This window comes from Pongo pygmaeus, chromosome 18 (genome assembly GCF_028885625.2).
Source record: "Pongo pygmaeus isolate AG05252 chromosome 18, NHGRI_mPonPyg2-v2.0_pri, whole genome shotgun sequence".
In the NCBI taxonomy this organism is placed as follows: domain Eukaryota; kingdom Metazoa; phylum Chordata; class Mammalia; order Primates; family Hominidae; genus Pongo; species Pongo pygmaeus.
Window position 1 is genome coordinate 72,145,017 of NC_072391.2, and position 17,878 is coordinate 72,162,894.

Here is a 17,878-nt window from a genome sequence, read left to right on the forward strand (position 1 = left end):
AGTACTTGGAGATCCTTAATCCAAACGCTACTGCTCAAATTCTCAGTAGAGGCTAGTGATCAGAGGGCACCACAGAGAAAAATGGTGGGTAGCTCCTCCACTCACTCATCCTCTGGCAAAAGACAGGATGGCATTTCGGAAAGAAGAAACCACATCACCCACTTATACTAATCCAGATCTCCCTCAGTATAAATCACCTGTGCCTGGCACAGTGCATACCGGATGGGAGCTCAGTAAATCCTTGTTGAATAAATGAGTGAATAAAAGTGTGGCACACAGAAGGTATTCGATAAATATTAGTTGAATAAATGAAGAGAATGGCCGGGCACGGTGGCTCACACCTGTAATCCCAACATTTTGGGAGGCCAAAGTGGGAGAATCGCCTGAGGCCAGGAGTTCAAGACCAGCCTGGGCAACACAGCGAGATCCTGTCTCTACAAAAAATAATAGGCCAGGTGTAGTGGCTCACACCTGTAATCCCAGCACTTTGGGAGGCCAAGGCAGATGGATAACTTGAGGCCAGGAGTTCAAAACCAGCCTGGCCAACAGAGCAAAACCCCGTCTCTACAAAAAATACAAAACTTAGCCAGGCATGGTGGCATGCGCCTGTAATCCCAGCTACTCCAGAGGCTGAGGCACAAGAATCGTTTGAACCTGGGAGGCAGAGTTTGCTGTGAACCGAGATCATGCCAATACCAGACTACAGTATGGGTCATAGAGCGAGACTCGGTCTCAAAAAAAAAAAAAAAGGTAAATAAATTTAAAATTGAAGGGAATCACCAAGACACTGTCCTAGGTGCTGGGGAAGAGGGGACGTATATGACAGGTTCAGAGCTACCCACTATGAGTAAAGTAGTCTAATGAGCTAAACAAGGGCTCTGGGGTCGGATCCAGCATCCAAATCCCAATGCCATTGGCCACATTATGGGAAGCGTTAGCCAAGTCACTGGGATCAGTCAAAAGGGGATCGGTTTCTACTTCTGGAAAAAAGGAATAACACCTACTTACCTTGCATGGTTATTTTATGAATTAGAAAAAGATGTAGATAAAGCGCCTCGAAGGAGGCCTGGCATATGGAAGACATGGCAAAGAAAAATGATAAACTCTCTAGTAAGTGCTAACATTTCTTGAGGGTTACCATGCACACTTGGTTACTTGAGGGTTACTGTGCCACACATCCTAAACATATGACCACATAAAATCTTCACTTGAGGCTGTGCTCAGTGGATCACACCTGTAATCCCGACACTTTGGGAGGCTGAGGCAGGGGTTCGCTTAAGCCCAGGAGTTCCATACCAGCCTGGACAACACAGGGAGACCCCATCTCTACAAAAAAAAAAACACGAAAATTTAGTCGGGCATGTTGGCGTGAGCCTGCAGTCCCAGCTACTGGGGAGGCTGAGGTGGGAGGATAGCTTGAGCCTGGGAGGTCAAGGCTGAACTGAGCGGTGATTCACGCCTCTGCACTCAAGCCTGGGTGACAGAGCCAGACCCTGTCTCAAATAAAATAAAATAGGCCGGGCGCGGTGGCTCATGCCTGTAATCCCAGCACTTTGGGAGGCCGAGGCGGGTGGATCACCTGAGGTCAGGAGTTCCAGACCAGCCTGACCAACAAGGTGAAACCCCGTCTCTACTAAAAATACAAAAATTAGCCAGGCGTGGTGTGCGCACCTGTAATCCCAGCTACTTGGGAGGCTGAGGAAGGAGAATAGCTTGAACCCGGGAGGCAGAGGTTGCAGTGGGCCAAGATGGCACCACTGCACTCCAGCTGGGCAACAGAGTGAGATTCCATCTCAAAAAAATAAAATAAAATAAAATAGAAAATTTAAAAATAAAATCTTTAGGCCCTTGTAAGTACGACGATCTCCCTTCTACAGGTGAGAAAACTGACGTGTAGTAAGTGATGACAGGGTAGGGGCTGCGGGATTCGAACTCGGGCAACACGTGCAGTGTCACTCGTATCCACTACACGGTATTTTCCACTGTGATGGCATTAAGAACCACTTAATCGCGTAGACGCTGCAACAGGCACTTTGCAAACAGTGTTTCATCGAATTCACCCCAACAGCATCTGAGGCTCAGAGGAGTCCCGCGACTTGCCTTAAGTCGCCACACGCGGCTAGGGCCTCGGAGAGCCGTCACCCCTCGCTCCGTACCCTGATCGTGGGAAGCCTCCCCTCAGCACTCACGGTGCGCAGTCTCTGCCTCAGTGTCACAAGGCGGACCCCACTCCCCTACCCGCGAAGGGAGCCCCGAAACTCCGTCCGTGCCCGCCCCGATTGCCCCCGATGGTCGTCTTCCCTCACCCGACCGGGTCTAAGAGGTCAGGTAAGCCCCGCCTACCTCCTCAGTTCGGGGCCGAGGGTCTCCTCGTAGCCCCCGGGACGGAAGCAGCCGCGTGGGGGAGGGGAAGCGGGGAGGACGCATGCCCAGAGGGCTCCACTCGGCCTCCAGCTCACCTGGGAGTCACGAAACTCTACAACCACGTTCTCGCTGCTCCATCGCGCCGCCATCTCCCCCGCCCGGCCGCCGCGGCCCCAGGACGGCGCCCTCCCACCCCGCCGTCCCCAGTATCCCTGGACCGTGCGCCCCTCACAGCCCGAGAATCAGCCCGACACGCCCCGTGCCCCGGGTGCTCCTGAACGCAAGCCATTGGTTGACCCAAGAATAGGCTCCGCCCCTTCTTCCTGGGTCCTCCAATTGCTGCACCGCGCCTGCCACAAACAGGCACGCCCTCACTCACTTCCGTCCCTCGGTTTGAGTCGCCCACGCTTCTCGCGGTTGCGGGCACTCCCCCTGCCGCGAGCTCTGCCGGGAGTTGTAGTCCAAGCTCGAGCAAGCGTGGGTGACCTGGGAAGGGCTCTCAGGTTTGGGTTTGGGTGAGGTGAGGTGCCTGTTGTCCTCACTAGCTCCTCGCTGGAGTCCCCAGCATTCGTCCAGACCCAGTCTACAAATCAAAATCAACGTTCGGGGCGGGTGCGGTGACTCACGCCTGTAATCCTAGTACTTTGGGAGGCCGAAGTCAGGAGTTCGAGACCAGCCTAAACAACATGGTGAAACCCCGTCTCTACTAAAAATACAAAAATTAGCCAGGTGTGGTGGCGGGCGCCTGTAATCCCAGCTACTTGGGAGGCTGGGGCAGGAGAATCGCTTGAACCCGGGAAGCGGAGACTGCAGTGAGCCGAGATCACACATTGTACTCCAGTCTGGGTGACAAGAGCGAGACTCCGTCTCGAAAAAAAAAAAAAAAATCAACGTTCGTGCAAACCGGAGATACCTCTTCTCCTGATGCCTATCCCATCGAGATATTTAACAGTCTGAATGTACGATTTATTGTTTCATACAATACAGCAGCGCCTCCCGTAAAAATGAAGGTAGACTTAAATGTGAAAATCCAGCTGTTTTCTTGATCCGCAGGCCAATGCTCTACTTCTGAGCTATATACCCCTCCTGCAATCCAGCTGTTTGCTTTTCTTTTCTTTTCTTTTTTTCTTTTGAGACGGAGTCTTGCTCAGTCACCCAGGCTGGAGTGCAGTGCCGCGATCTCGGCTCACTGCAAGCTCCGCCTCCCGGGTTCACGCCATTCTCCTGACTCAGCCTCCCGAGTAGCTGGGACTACAGGCGCCCGCCACTACGCCCGGCTAATTTTTTTGTATTTTTAGTAGAGACGGGGTTTCACCGTGTTAGCCAGGATGGTCTCGATCTCCTGACCTCGTGATCCGCCCATCTCGGCCTCCCAAAGTGCTGGGATTACAGGCGTGAGTCACCGCGCCCGGCGGCTGTTTTCTAATAAGCCAAACATTAAAACAGACTTGCCAGAATTTTTTATTTTGTTCTGGAAAATATGGTTCTTTTTCATTTTAAAATGTATTCATGTGAATTAATGTTTAAATGAAGTAATGAATAAATATATTTTTTAAATTCTGTATACTACATATAGAAGTTTTTGGGGGCCGGACACAGTGGCTCATGCTTGTAATCTCAGCACTTTGGGAGGCTGAGGTGGACGGATGGCTTGAGCCCAGAAGGAGGCTGCAGTAAGCTAGGATCACATTACTGTACTCCAGCCTGGATGACAGAGCAAGACCTTGTCACAAAAAAAAAAAAAAAAAAAAAAAGTTTTTTGGATTTTCAGTAATCTTTAACAGCAGTGTAAAGGGATTCCAAGATCAAAAAGTTTGAGAACCACTGTACTAACATGGTAGGTGGTGATTAACTTTCCTCTTCAGTCCCACACTCTTAAATGTTGATTTAACTGGTTTAGCTTCAGTTTCCCTATAGAAGGGAAAAATCGCTTACCTCATTGGATTGTTGTAAGGAAGTAAGCACAGGGCCTGGGATGTAGAAAATGTTCAACTATAAACTATTAATTCAGTTCTAGAAGCCAGGAAATCAATAAAAATAAAATAAAATAAACTGTTATTGTTGTTGTTAATATTATCACTATTTGTATGTGCAAATCATTGTATGAATAGAGGTAAGAAAGTGTGGTCTCTTCCCTCCTGGAGTATTGGCTATAAGGGGGAAGACAGATTTGTTGACAGATTAGGGCGACTAACTGGTTGCCTGGACCTTTTCATGTTTTATTTTTATTTTTTTGGAGACTGGGTCTCATTCTGTCACCAAGGCTGGAGTGCAGTGGTGTGAGCATAGCTCACCACAGCCTCCAACTCCTGGGCCCAAGCAATCCTCCTGCCTCAGCCTCGCAAGTAACTAGGACTACAGGCATGTGTTACTATGCCCAGTTATTTTTGTTTTGTTTTTTTTTTACTTTTTGTAGAGATGGTCTCACTATGTTGCCCAGAGTGGTTTCAAAGTAGTGGCTTCAAGAGCCTCTGGATTAGCTGGGACTATAGGCATAAGCCACCATGCCTGATCCCTTTTCATATTTTAGCACTGCATCACCAAAAAGTCTCGCCTCCCAAGAAACCCATAAGTTCCAGGCAAACTGGGACAACTGGTTACAACAGGAATGTGCTCGGCAGAATGACTTGTATATTATAATAGATTTGCAGGCGATATGGCAGGAGAGAAAAGCCTAAATAGGCGACCCGAAATGGCATCTTGAAATCTTGAAGAGTATGGCATCTGAGCTTTTTTTTTTTTTTTTTACTGACACGGAGTCTCCTTCTGTCGCCCAGGCTGGAGTGCAGTGGTGGGTGGGTTCATGCCTCCTGGGTTCACGCCATTCTCCTGCCTCAGCTCCCAAGTAGCTGGGACTACAGGCGCACGCCGCCACATCTGGCTAATTTTTTGTATTTTTAGTAGAGATGGGGTTTCACCGTGTTAGCCAGGATGGTCTCAATCTCCTGACCTCGTGATCCGCCCTCCTCGGCCTCCCAAAGTGCTGGGATTATAGGCATGAGCCACTGCGCCTGGCCTGACATCTGAGCTTTTCAGTATAATGCTGAGATATTGATACAGTAGACTATGAAAAAAAAAAACAAAAACACTTCACCATTAAGAGTGTGAGCAAAAGCTGGACATGTTTGCTCACACCTGTTATTTGACAGAATCATTTAAGTCCAGGGGTTCGAGACCAGCCTGGACAACATGGCAAGACCCTATCTCTAAAAAAAAAAAAAAAAATTTAAAATTAGCCAGGCGTGGTGGCATGCATCTGTAGTCCCAACTACATGGGAAGGTGAGGTGAGAGGACTGCTTGAGTCTGGGAGGTTGAGGCTGCAATAAGCTATGATCATGCCACTGTGCTCCAGCCTGAGTGACAGAACAAAACCCTGTCTCTAAAAAAAAATTAAAATTAAAATAAAGTCATTTTATTCCTGACTGGCTACCTCATCCATTATCTTCATGTTTCTGGAATTTGTGATACAAAGAACAACGTATAGCCAATCAGTAGCTTATGTTATTTTGATGTAAATTCTTAGTAAAGACCTTAGGAACTGCCCCTTCTTTTTCTTAAGAAACCCACTGTAGGCCAGGTGCGGTGGCTCACGCCTGTAATCCAGCACTTTGGGAGGCCAAGGAGGGCGGATCACAAGGTCAGGAGATCGAGACCATCCTGGCTAACACGGTGAAACCCCATCTCTACCAAAAATACAAAAAATTAGCCGGGTGTGGTGGCGGGTGCCTGTAGTCCCAGCTACTCGGGAGGCAGGAGAATGGCGTGAACCCGGGAGGCGGAGCTTGCAGTGAGCTGAGATGGCACCACTGCACTCCAGCCTGGGCGACACAGCGAAACTCCGTCTCAAAAAATAAATAAATAAATAAATAAATAAATAAATAAAATAAAAAATTAAAAAATAAAATAAAATTAGCCAGGCGTGGTGGCGGGTGCCTGTAATCCCAGCTACTCAGGAGGCTGAGGCCGGAGAATTGCTTGAACCTGGGAGACGGAGTTTGCAGTGAGCGGAGATAGGGTCACTGCTCTCCAGCCTGGGCAACAGAGTGAGAATGTGTCTCACGAAAAAAAGAGCCCTGCTTAGGCGTTTGAGTTTTACTTTGGACATAGATACAGATAGAGACATAGCTCTTCTAAAGCTCTCTGTCTTTGTATACATAGCTTGGTAATTTGCTTCCCACCAAAATGAGTGGGATCTAAGATCATCGTGCCTGAGCATTTCTGCAACCCTCCCCCACTCCCACCTCTTTAGTTCATATTTATCTAGTTCTCAAAATCTGCCTGTCATGGTTCATAGGCAAAGATAGTACTTTGGCTTTCAAGTCCTTGGTGCACTCTATTCTCCCAATGTTTTTTTTTTAATTAAGTAGGAAAAAGGTTCAGCAGAATTTTGGGGAGAGGGAGCAGGAGAACCTTTCCAATTGCCTCCTCGGATCCTGCTTTGGAGTCTCCCGCCCATATGTCATGACACTGTAATGAAATAGTGGGGACTCTGCCAGGTGCAGTGGCTCACGCCTGTAATCCCAACACTTTAGGAGGCCAAGGCGGGCGGATTACCTGAGGTCAGGAGTTTGAGACCAGGCTGTCCAACATGGAGAAACCCCATCTCTACTAAAAATACAAAAATAGCCGGGTGTGGGGGCAGGTGCCCTGTAATCACAACTACTCGGGAGGCTGAGGCAGGAGAATCGCTTGAACTCGGGAGGCAGAGGTTGCAGTGAGCCAAGATCGAGCCACTGCACTCCAGCCCAGGCGATGGAGCAAGACTCCGTCTCAAAAAAAAAAAAAAAAAAAAACAGAAAGGAAAGGAAGAAAGAAAGGAAGGAAGGAGAGAGAGAAAGAGTGGGGACTCTGGAGCAACATCCAGAGCTCTCTGGCTGCTTCTTCATTGCTATTCACCCCTGAGATCCCCATGTAACTGTTCTTTCCATGTTGACCAAAAAAATCAAACAAAATCAAAATCAAACTTTTTGTATGTATTTTGGAGACTTTTTGTATGTATTTAGAGACTGTATTTCCAGACTCAGGCTGGAGTCCAGTGGCAATGGCGCCATCTCGGTTTACTGCAGCCTCAACTTCCCAGGTTTAAGCAATCCTCCCACCTCAGCCTCTCGAGTAGCTGGGACCACAGGTGCATACCACCACACCTGGCTAATTTTTGTATTTTTTATAGAGATTGGGTTTGGCCATGTTGCCCAGGCTGGTCTCAAACTACTGAGCTCAAGTGATCCACTCACCTTGGCCTCCCAAAGTACTGCTCTGTAAAATATTTAAAGAGGTTTATTCTGAGCCCATATGCATGCCATATGAGTGACCATGGCCTGGGGGACAGTCTCAAGAGGTCCTGAGAAAGTGCACCCAAGGCGGTCAGGGTATACATTGGTTTTGTACATTTTAGGGAGACAGGAATTTTAGGTAAAATCATAAGTCAATACATGGAAGGTATACATTGATTCAGCCTAAAGCAGCAAGATATCTTGGAGAGGGTGGTTACAGGTCATAGGTGGAGTCTAAGATTTTCTGATTGGCAATTGGTTAAAAGAGTTCAACTGTGTCTAAAGACTTGAAGTCAGTAGAAAGATATGAGTTAAGATGAGGGAGGCTATAGAGACCAAGGTTCTTGTTATGAAGACAAAGTTTCACAGGCATCAACCTTCACAGAGAATAGGCAGTAAATTTCTCGGGGCCTTAAAAGGTGTCAGACTCAGTTTACCTCTTTAAAAAAAAAAATTAAGGCCAGGCAAGGTGGCTCACGCCTGTGATCTCAGCAGTTTGGGAGACCAAGGCAGATGGATCATTTGAGGTCAGGAGTTCGAGACCACATGGTGAAACCACATCTCTACTAAAAATACAAAAAATAATTAGCCGGGCGTGGTGGCGCATGCCTGCAGTCCCAGCTACTCCAGAGGCTGAGGCAGGGGAATTGCTTGAACCCAGGAGGCAGAGGTTGCAGTGAGCCGAGATGGCGCTGCTGCATTCCACCTTGGGTGACAGAGCAAGACCTTGTCTCAAAAAAAAAAAAAAAATTAAGATGGGGTTTCACTATGTTGCCTAGGCCGATCTCTAACTCGGGCTCAAGCGATCCTCCTGCCCCCTTGGCCTCCCAAAGTACTGGGATTGCAGGTGTGAGCCACCACGCCCGGCCTCTTAATCTCTCTTAAATGCAGGAAAGTCTTAGCTGCGTTCTCTACAGATGCAAAATTTCTCCCACAACAGAATGCTTTGAAGAGCCATTTCAAAATACGTCAAAGAAATATATTTTGGGGTAAAATACTTTTATTTCCTTCAGGGTCTGCTATCTGTTATATGATGCTATACCAGAGTCAGGTTGGAATTCGGTATCTTATTGCCACAAAGTGTCTGTTCTGTCAGTCTTATGGTCTCTATTTTAACCTTAACGCTGGTCAGTTGTGCCTAAACTCCAAAAGGTAGGGGGTATAATGACCTTCTTTCCCATGATGGCCAGAAATTCAGTTTTTCAGGTTTCTCTGGGGTCCCCTTGGCCTGGGGGGGTGGTCCATTCTGTCAGATGGGGGACTTAGGATTTTGCATCTGAATCAGAGGCTGGGGACCACTGAGGGTCCTTTGTCAAGTAGATCCCACTTTGCCACAGAGGATTTATCATGAAACTGTGTTTTTTCAGGGCACTTGCTAGCCAAGTGGCAGGAAAGCAGGGTACACAGCAAACCCAGAAATCCAGGGCCTGGGCTGGGCTCTTATCAGCAACTAGCCATGCAATTTGAACATGATCGTTTATCTTTCTAGTCTTCTGTTTGCTCTTCTGCAGAATTTGGAGCTAGCTGACTACTCAGTTCGTTTACATCTGGGAACCTTGGACCCTTGCCCTGAGTCCCAGTAATAATTTCCCTCTCTTCATCAATCAACAAATATTTATGAACATGGTCTTGTGCTCAGCCTCCCGGCCATGTGTATTTGGTTACTCATTATGCTGATTTCTCTAAGCTGTCTCCTTTCTAGCAAAACAATAAAATTTAAAGAACTCCAAGAGGGCCTGGGAGGAAGTTTCTCACTGAAAGGCATTTGTCCACCCACAGTGGGGTGAGAGGGGTGCTGGGGATGCCCTCCAAAGCCATGGGAAACCCTAGCCTTCCTCTGGCTCACAGAAACAGGGAGGTGGACGGGAGTTCCCCACTGCTTCTCAGGAGTAGGCCCTCACAAGCCATTGCCCCTATTTTCTGAACAGTGCAAGTCCCAGGCTTTCTATAATAGGATATGCACTCGCATTTGCAAAGGGCTTTGGCAGCAAAAATTTTATCAGCTCTTCCTCCTGACTGTTGTGGTAAGTGGATCAGTGGTTTATTGTGAGTACAAAACAAGATAACAGGACATTTTCTTTTCTTTTTTCTTTTCTTTTTTTTTTTTTTTTTGAGACAGAGTCGCCCTTTGTTGCCCAGGCTGGGGTGCAATAGCACGATCTCCGCTCACTGCAACCTCTGACTCCCAGGTTCAAGCAATTCTCCTGCCTCAGCCTCCCGAGTAGCTGGGACTACAGGCAACTGACACCATGCCTGGCTAATTTTTGTATTTTTACTAGAGACAGGGTTTCACCATGTTGGTCAGGCTGGTCTTGAACTCCTGTCCTCAAGCAATCCACCCGCCTCAGCCTCCCAAAGTGCTGGGATTACAGGCATGAGCCGCTGCACCCAGCCATAATAGGACATTTTGTGAGACAGGCTACCATTCGGGGTCCCACAGGGCACCTAAGCTGAGTGCAATCACATTCCACAGAGCAGGGGCTTCACCTTTGCAGTGCAAGATCTCAGCTGTTCAGTGGTGCCAGCTATGAGAGAGGTGACTTATAATAATCAGCACACTGGAATGTAAACTTTAAGGCCAAATAATTAATTCACAAAAAGAAATACAGCTGTTAAGTAGATGTAGTCTTTTTCTTCACCCCTTTGGAAAGTATACAGAGAAAACAAAATTGTCATTTGAAGAATTCCTCGGCTGGGTGCAGTGGCTCACACCTGTAATCCCAAAACTTTGAGAGGCTGAGACGGGAGGATTGCTTGAACCCAGGAGTTCAAGACCAGTCTGGGCAACATGGCGAAACCCTGTCTCTAAAAAAATACAAAACTTAGCCAGGCATGGTGGCACACACACGTGTGGTCCTACTCAGGAGGGTGAGGTGGTAGGATCCCTTTAGCCTGGGAGGCAGAGGTTGCATTAAGCCCAGAGTGCACCACTGCACTTCAAGCTGGGTGACAGAGTAAGACCCTGTTCTGAAGAAAAAAAAAAAAATTCCTTGATGAGCATGTTCACCGTAAAACTTAAGAGCCCAGCACTGGCCTGGCATGGTGGCTCACGCCTGTAATCCCAGCACTTTGGGAGGTCGAGGTGGGCGGATCACGAGGTCAGGAGATCGAGACCATCCTGGCTGACACGGTGAAACCCCGTCTCTACTAAAAATACAAAAAATTAGCCGGGCGTGGTGGCGGGCGCCTGTAGTCCTAGCTACTCTGGAGGCTGAGGCAGGAGAATGGCGTGAACCCGGGAGGTGGAGTTTGCAGTGAGCTGAGATGGTGCCACTGCACTCAAGCCTGGGCAACAGAGCGAAACTCCATCTCAGAAAAAAAAAAAAGCCCAGCTCTGCTCTTACTAGCTACATAACCATTAATGTGCATGTAGTATGTTTTGTCTATCATCTATCAAAATTTATTTTTTCCTTTTTTTTATTTTTGAGATAACGGCTTTCTGCAGCCTCAATCTTCCTAGGCTCAGGCGATCCTCCCACCTCAGCATCCGAAGTAGCTGGGACCACAGGCACGTGCCAACACACCTGGCTAATTTTTGTATTGTTTATAGAACAGGGTCTTGCTGTTGCCCAAGCTGGTCTTGAACTCTTGGGCTCAAGCAATCTGTCTGCCTCGACCTCCCAAAGTGCTGGGAGACTATTCCTATTGGTGCTAATGATTGCACCAATGATGTTGGTGCTAGATAGACAGCATCTAATGATGCTGATAAAGGCTTTCCAGCTCCCCATGCCCTTGGGATGGGGTCCACGCTCCTTGCCATGGCTCACAGGACCCTCTTGCCTGCCCCTGAGGAACAGATTCATCTTTGGCTCTCACCCCCTTGCATTGCAGCACGATAGCCTCTTTCAGTTCCTTGAATACGCCATGTTCTCTCACATCTGGGCTGTTCCCTTTGCCTGGAACAGTATTCTCTTCCTGAAACACAGTTTTTTTCCCTGCTTTGCCTCCTTGCCTGGCTAATCTCCAACTCACCTTTCAGGCATCAGCTTGGAATGGTCTATTCCTGTCTCTTGCCTTTCTTTCAGCACCATACTCTTTCTCTCTCATACCACTGAGTCATTCATTCATTCATTAATTCAACAATATTTATTGAGTGCCTAGTACATGTCAGGCACCATTCTAGGCTTACCTGTCATACTGTATTGTCATTGCCTGCTTCAATACTTTTTTTTTTTTTTTTTAAAGACAGAGTTTCACTCTGTTGCCCAGGCAGGAGTGCAGTGGTGTGCTTTCGGCTCACTGCAACCTCTGCCTCTCTGGTTCAAGCGATTTTCCTGCCTCTGCCTCCTGAGTAGCTGAGATTACATGCGTGCACAACCACGCCTGGCTAATTTTTGTATTTTTAGTAGACAGGGGGTTTCACCATGTTGGCCAGGCTGGTCTCGAACTCCTGACCTCAAGTGATCCACCCGCCTCAGCCTACCTAAGTGCTGGGATTACAGGCTTAAGCCACCACGCCCCACCAATACTTATTGATCTATATTGTATGGTAGTGTAATTCAGATGCCATAAAATTCACCCTTCTAAGTGTATAATTCAGCAGTTCTTAGTATATCCACAAGTCTGTGCAAGCATCACCATTATCCAATTCCCAAACATTTTCATCACTTCAAAAAGAAATCCATTCAATTACAAAAAAATGTGATTTTAAAAAACTAGGCCAGGTGTGGTGGCTCATGTCTGTAATCCCAGCACTTTGAGAGGCCAAGGCAGGTGGATCGCTTGAGGCCAGGAGTTCAAGACCAGCCTGGCCAACACGCGAAACCTCATCTCTACAAAAAAGAAAAAAAAAATTAGCTAGGCATAGTGGCACACACCTGTAATCCCAGCTACTCAGGAGGCTGAGGCGTGAGAATTGTTTGAACCCGGAGGCAGAGGTTGCAGTGAGCTGAGATCATACCACTGCACTCCAGCCTGGGTGACAGAGTGAGACTCTGTCTCTAAATAAATAAATGCATAAAACAGAAAGACACCTACTTTGTAACCACAACAATTAAAAAATAATAAATAACAAATAAATAAATAACAGAAAGAGGCTGGGTGCAGTGGCTCAAGCCTGTAATCCCAGCCACTCTGGAAGGCCGAGGCAGGTGGATCATCTGAGGTCAGGAGTTCAAGACCAGCCTGGCCAACATGGTGAAACCCCGTCTCTACTAAAAATACAAAAATTAGCTGGGCATGACGGCACGTGCCTGTTATCCGAGCTACTAGGGAGGCTGAGGCAGGAGAATCACTTGAACCCATGAGGTGGAGGTTGCAGTGAGCCAAGTTCATGCCAATGCACTCCAGCCTGGGCGACAGAGCAAAACTTGTCTCAAAAAATAATTAGCGGCCAGGCACGGTGGCTCACACCTGTAATCCCAGCACTTTGGGAGGCCAAGGCGGATGGATCACGAGGTCAGGAATTTGATACCAGCCTGACCAAACATGGTGAAACCCCATCTCTACTAAAAATACAAAAATTAGCCGAGTGTGGTGGCGCACGCCTGTAATCCCAACCACTCAGGAGGCTGAGGCTGGAGAATCGCTTGAACCCGGGAGGCGGAGGTTGCAGTGAACTGAGATTGCACCACTGCACTCCAGCCTGGGCGAGAACAGATCAAGACACCATCTCAAAAAAAAAAAAAAAATTAGCGTGGCATGGTGGCGCATGCCTGTAATCCCAGCTACTTGGGAGGCTGAGGCAGAAGAATCACTTGAACCTGGGAGGTGGACGTAGAGGTTGCAGTGAGCCAAGATCATGCCACTGTGCCCCAGCTTGGGTAAGAGAGCAAGACTCCGTCTCAAAAAAAAAAAAAGGAAAAAAAGAAAAAAACAGAAAGAAACTTATTATTAATCATTTTCCATTCTCCCCTTCCCCCAGGCCATGGCAACCACTAATCTTTCTGTCTCAATGGATTTGCCTATTCTGGACATTTCATATAAATGAAATCATACAATACATAGTCTTTTATGGCTGGCTTCTTTTAGTTAATATGCTTTTACAAGATTCATCCATGTTGTAATATGAATCAGTACTTTATTCCTTTTTATGGCTGAATAATATTTCATTGTATAGATACCACATTTGGTTTACCTCTTCATCAGTTGATGAGCATTTGGGTTGTTTCCACTTTTTAGCTCTTTTGAATAATGCTGCTATGAACATTTACGTACACATTTTTCTGCAGACATATGTTTTGCTTTCTCTTGGAACTATACCTAGGTAGGAGCGGAATTGCTGGGTCATGTAACTCCACATTTAATCTTTTTGAGGAACTGTCAGGCTGTTTTCCAAAGCAGCTGCACCATTTTACATTTCCACCAGCAAGGTACAAGGGTTCCAATTTCTCCACCTCTCATCAGTACTTACTATTGCCCTTCTCTTTGATTATAGCCATTCAAGTCAGTGGGAAGTGTTTCTTCTGAAGTTCTATGAGAACAGGGACTCCATCTGTCTGGTTCTGGTTCAGCACTGTATACCAGAACCTACTACAGTGCCTGGAATTTATTACATACTAAATATTGTATTAAATACACTAAAAAACTGTTCAGTGAATGGATAAATCAAAAGCTATTTGGATAGTTACAATGGGTATCATGTATTTATCTAATAGGGATCTTCCAAGGGGTCTAATACCTTTTTTTTTTTTTTTTTAGTGTAGTACTGAACCACTCTTCTGATACCATAGTCTTTCTTCTAGGAGGAAATGGAATTAAATTTAAGCTTTCTTGTTTTTCCTCTTTAGGTATACACATAATCATATAGGCACCTACAGATAATTTATTAGATGTTGGCACATTTTGTTTCTTCTTATTTTTATTTCTCTTGCAAAAATTCTTACTTCTACAGGGCTGTTTGCTCACCTCCAGGTATTTCATGCTTGCAAATAGCTTTCCTCCTGTTTCCAGGCTGGTCACACTGGAACAATCAATATCTGTGACAGGCTAGCCTTGCTCTTTTTGGTTTTCTTTTAATATTTCTCTACATCCTCTTTTGGTCCCCCAGTTTGGAAGTATCTCGGGTCATTTAATAGGTGGAAGTCAGTTAAGCCAGGGACTGTGTGATACTCACAGCCAGCACCTAGCAGTTGTTCAGCAGTCACAGTGGCTCATGATGTAATCCCAGCACTTTGTGAGGCCGAAGTGGGAGGACTGCTTGAGGCCAGGAGTTCCAGCCTGGGCAACATGGGGAAACTCCCATCTCTACTATATATGTATGTATGTACACATATATATATATCATATGTATATTTTGAGACAGTCTCGTTCTGTTGCCCAGTCTTGAGTGCAGTGACGCGATCTCAGCCCATTGCAACCTCTGTCTCACGGGTTCAAGCCATTCTCCTGCCTCAGCTACCCAAGTAGCTGGGATCACAGGCATGAACTACCACACCTGGCTAATTTATTTATTTTTTATTTTCATTTTTTTTAGTAGAAATGGGATTTCACCATATTGGTCAGGCTGGTCTCAAACTCCTAACCTCAGGTGATCCCCTCCCCAATCTCCCCCCACCCCCCCCCGACCCCCAGCCTCCCATAGTGCTGGAATTACAAGCATGAGCCACCATGCCGGGCCTGATTTTCAAATTTTTAACAGACTTTTGCTCGGGAGGCTGAGGCAGAAGAATCGCTTGAACCTGGAAGGCGGAGGTTGTCCAGCCTGGGAGACAGAGCAAGGCTCCTTCTCGGAAAAAAAAAAGAAAAAGAAAAACAGGGCGGGCACGGTGGCTCATGCCTGTAATCCTAACACTTTGGGAGGCCAAGGCAGGTGGATTACCTGAGGTCAGGAGTTCAAGACCAACCTGGCCAATATGGTGAAACCCCATCTCTACTAAAAATACAAAAAATTAGCCGGATGCAGTGTGGCACGCGCCTGTAATCCCAGCTACTCGGGAGGCTGAGGCAGGAGAATCACTTGAACCCGGGAGGTGGAGGTTGTGGTGAGCCGAGATTACGCCACTCCACTCCAGCCTGGGTGACAGAGTGAGATTACGTCTCAAAAACAAAAACAAAACAAAACAAAACAACAGTTGTTCAATGAATCAATGTGAATATAGGAGAAAGACGGACTGAGGTAGCAAAGGAACACTCCCTTGCAAAATGATTCAGGCTTGGTCAACAATACACCTATTGAGTACCCACCGTCTCCTTGGCCCGTGGTGAGGGCCGATACACAGCACATGGTGAACAAAACAGGGCTCCAGCCTTGGACAGAAGGTTTCTATAATCACTTCTAGCTGCGTTGTTCTATTTCCATACCCATATCTATTCACTTTTTACGGTACATCTATTCATTCTGAAAATTACATTTTAGCTAAGGAATCTACTCATTTGCTTAAGCCCAAAATAGGAAGTTATGATCTAGTGTCAGCAAAACGCCGGATTCACAAGTGTCCCCATGGCGCTGTTTACCCCCAAATAACTAAACCCCGCCAAATGTTGAGATTCCGGACGTGGGGGGGGGGGCGGGAAATGCTTGGATGGGGAACCCCCGAAAGAATGGACATCACGTCCACCAGAGGGTGCTGTGGGGGCAAATTTGTGCCAGGAGGGGAGCTCGACCGGTGACCCTCAGAGCCAGGTAGACGTTAAGAAGTAAATCTCCTTCTTCCCGGTGTTTCCTTCCCACCCCCTCGAACCATTGCTGCCCCTCCCCCTTCCTTGGTTCCCCCTGAATAATTTGCCACTTTCGGGGACTTAAGAAGTGTTTGCTTTTCAAAGACATCTGGTTTCTGCGGCTAACACCCAGTGGTCAGGCCGCCCAGGTCACAGGCCCGCCGGGGGCAGGCGGTGGGTGGGGACTGCTGGGGCGTCAGCGGCCCGGGCGCCGCAGGGGCCGCGAAAGGGTTAACCCGGCGGGGGGAGGGGGAGGGGGCGCGGGCCGCGCCTGCGCTCTGCCGCCTTCCATTGTCTCCACGGCGGCGAGGAGCGCCGGCTAGCGTAGCCGGGGACCGAGCGGAGCGGGGCGGCGCGGCTGGCGGGGCCGGCGGCGGCTGAAGCGAGAGCGCGACGCGACGCGACCGCGGCTTCCCGAGCTGAGCCTGGCCGCCCAGCGCCGCGGCCCGCCCGAGGCCTGGAGGGGTCCGGGCCGCCGTCCATGGTCGCGGCGTCCTGAGGCGGGGGAAGCGCCCGGCGCCCCCGGCCCTCCTCCGCCTCCTCCCGCGGGGCGGGCGGCCTCCTCCGGCGCCTCCCCGCGCCCGCCCGCCGCTCGCCGCCGCCTCCCTCCCTCCTTCCCTGCGGCTCCCCCGGCTTTCGGAGCCCGGGGGCGGCCTGTGGCGCGCGGAGCCCGCGCCGGACTGCGCCTCTTTGGACCTTGAGGGGAAACATGCGTTTGGCTTGGATCGTTTGAAATTCTGAGTTTGGGATCCCCGCCCGCCCGTCCGCCTGCCTCTTCCGCCCCGCGGGTTTTTTCCTTTTTTCCTTTTGCTTTTTTTCTTTTTCTCCCTCCGGGTCTCCTTTTTGACTCCCTCCCCCTTTATGCTCGCCCAGCCCTCCCCCCGCTGCTGAGAAGTGGGGGAGGGTCTCGGCCTCCAGCTTCCCGCCCCATCGGGGCCCGGGCGAGCATGGGGGGCAAGCAGAGCACGGCGGCCCGCTCCCGGGGCCCCTTCCCGGGGGTCTCCACCGATGACAGCGCCGTGCCGCCGCCGGGAGGGGCGCCCCATTTCGGGCACTACCGGACGGGCGGCGGGGCCATGGGGCTGCGCAGCCGCTCGGTCAGCTCGGTGGCAGGCATGGGCATGGACCCCAGCACGGCCGGGGGGGTGCCCTTTGGCCTCTACACCCCCGCTTCCCGGGGCACCGGCGACTCCGAGAGGGCGCCCGGCGGCGGAGGGTCCGCGTCCGACTCCACCTATGCCCATGGCAATGGTTACCAGGAGACGGGTGGCGGTCACCATAGAGACGGGATGCTGTACCTGGGCTCCCGAGCCTCGCTGGCGGATGCTCTACCTCTGCACATCGCACCCAGGTGGTTCAGCTCGCACAGTGGTGAGTCCGCGGGTGGTGGAGGCCTGGGAGGGAGGGCGCGCCGGGGCGCCCCAAGCCTTCGCGTGCGTGCCAAGGTTTGGGAATGTAGTGCACGACCGGGATCTGTCTGCATTCCCTTTGGTTCCCGATGCCAAGGGATGAATGGGATACCTACCGTCTGGAAACTAGGCTTTCTGCGAGGCTGCGGAGCCTGGCGATTTAGGGACTCACGGCGTGTGTTCACTTGTGGAAGGGCAGAGCGAAGCCTACCTATTGGAGTTCCATTTATTGG

The 17,878-nt window shown here is 49.1% G+C and overlaps 2 protein-coding genes across 10 annotated transcripts in view; one reads left to right on the forward strand and one right to left on the reverse strand.

Moving 5' to 3' along the window:
• WDR59 (WD repeat domain 59) overlaps positions 1–2,640 on the reverse strand; it is a 131,542-nt gene extending 128,902 nt beyond the window's left edge. For 4 of the 8 annotated variants that reach the window (XM_063654536.1, XM_063654537.1, XM_054452779.2 and 1 more), the window contains exon 1: positions 2,344–2,450. In XM_063654536.1, coding sequence (XP_063510606.1) covers positions 2,344–2,427 — 84 coding nt within the window. In that variant the 5' untranslated portion in view covers positions 2,428–2,450. Of the gene's footprint in view, positions 1–2,343 lie in introns of all 8 variants that reach the window. The other 4 variants (XM_063654538.1, XM_054452780.2, XM_054452777.2 and 1 more) reach the window with 4 other exon arrangements.
• Positions 2,641–16,553: 13,913 nt separating this feature from the next.
• ZNRF1 (zinc and ring finger 1) overlaps positions 16,554–17,878 on the forward strand; it is a 111,869-nt gene continuing 110,544 nt past the window's right edge. The window contains exon 1 of one of the 2 annotated variants that reach the window (XM_054452783.2): positions 16,554–17,607. In XM_054452783.2, coding sequence (XP_054308758.1) covers positions 17,184–17,607 — 424 coding nt within the window. In that variant the 5' untranslated portion in view covers positions 16,554–17,183. The remainder of the gene's footprint in view (positions 17,608–17,878) is intronic. The other variant, XM_054452784.2, reaches the window with a different exon arrangement.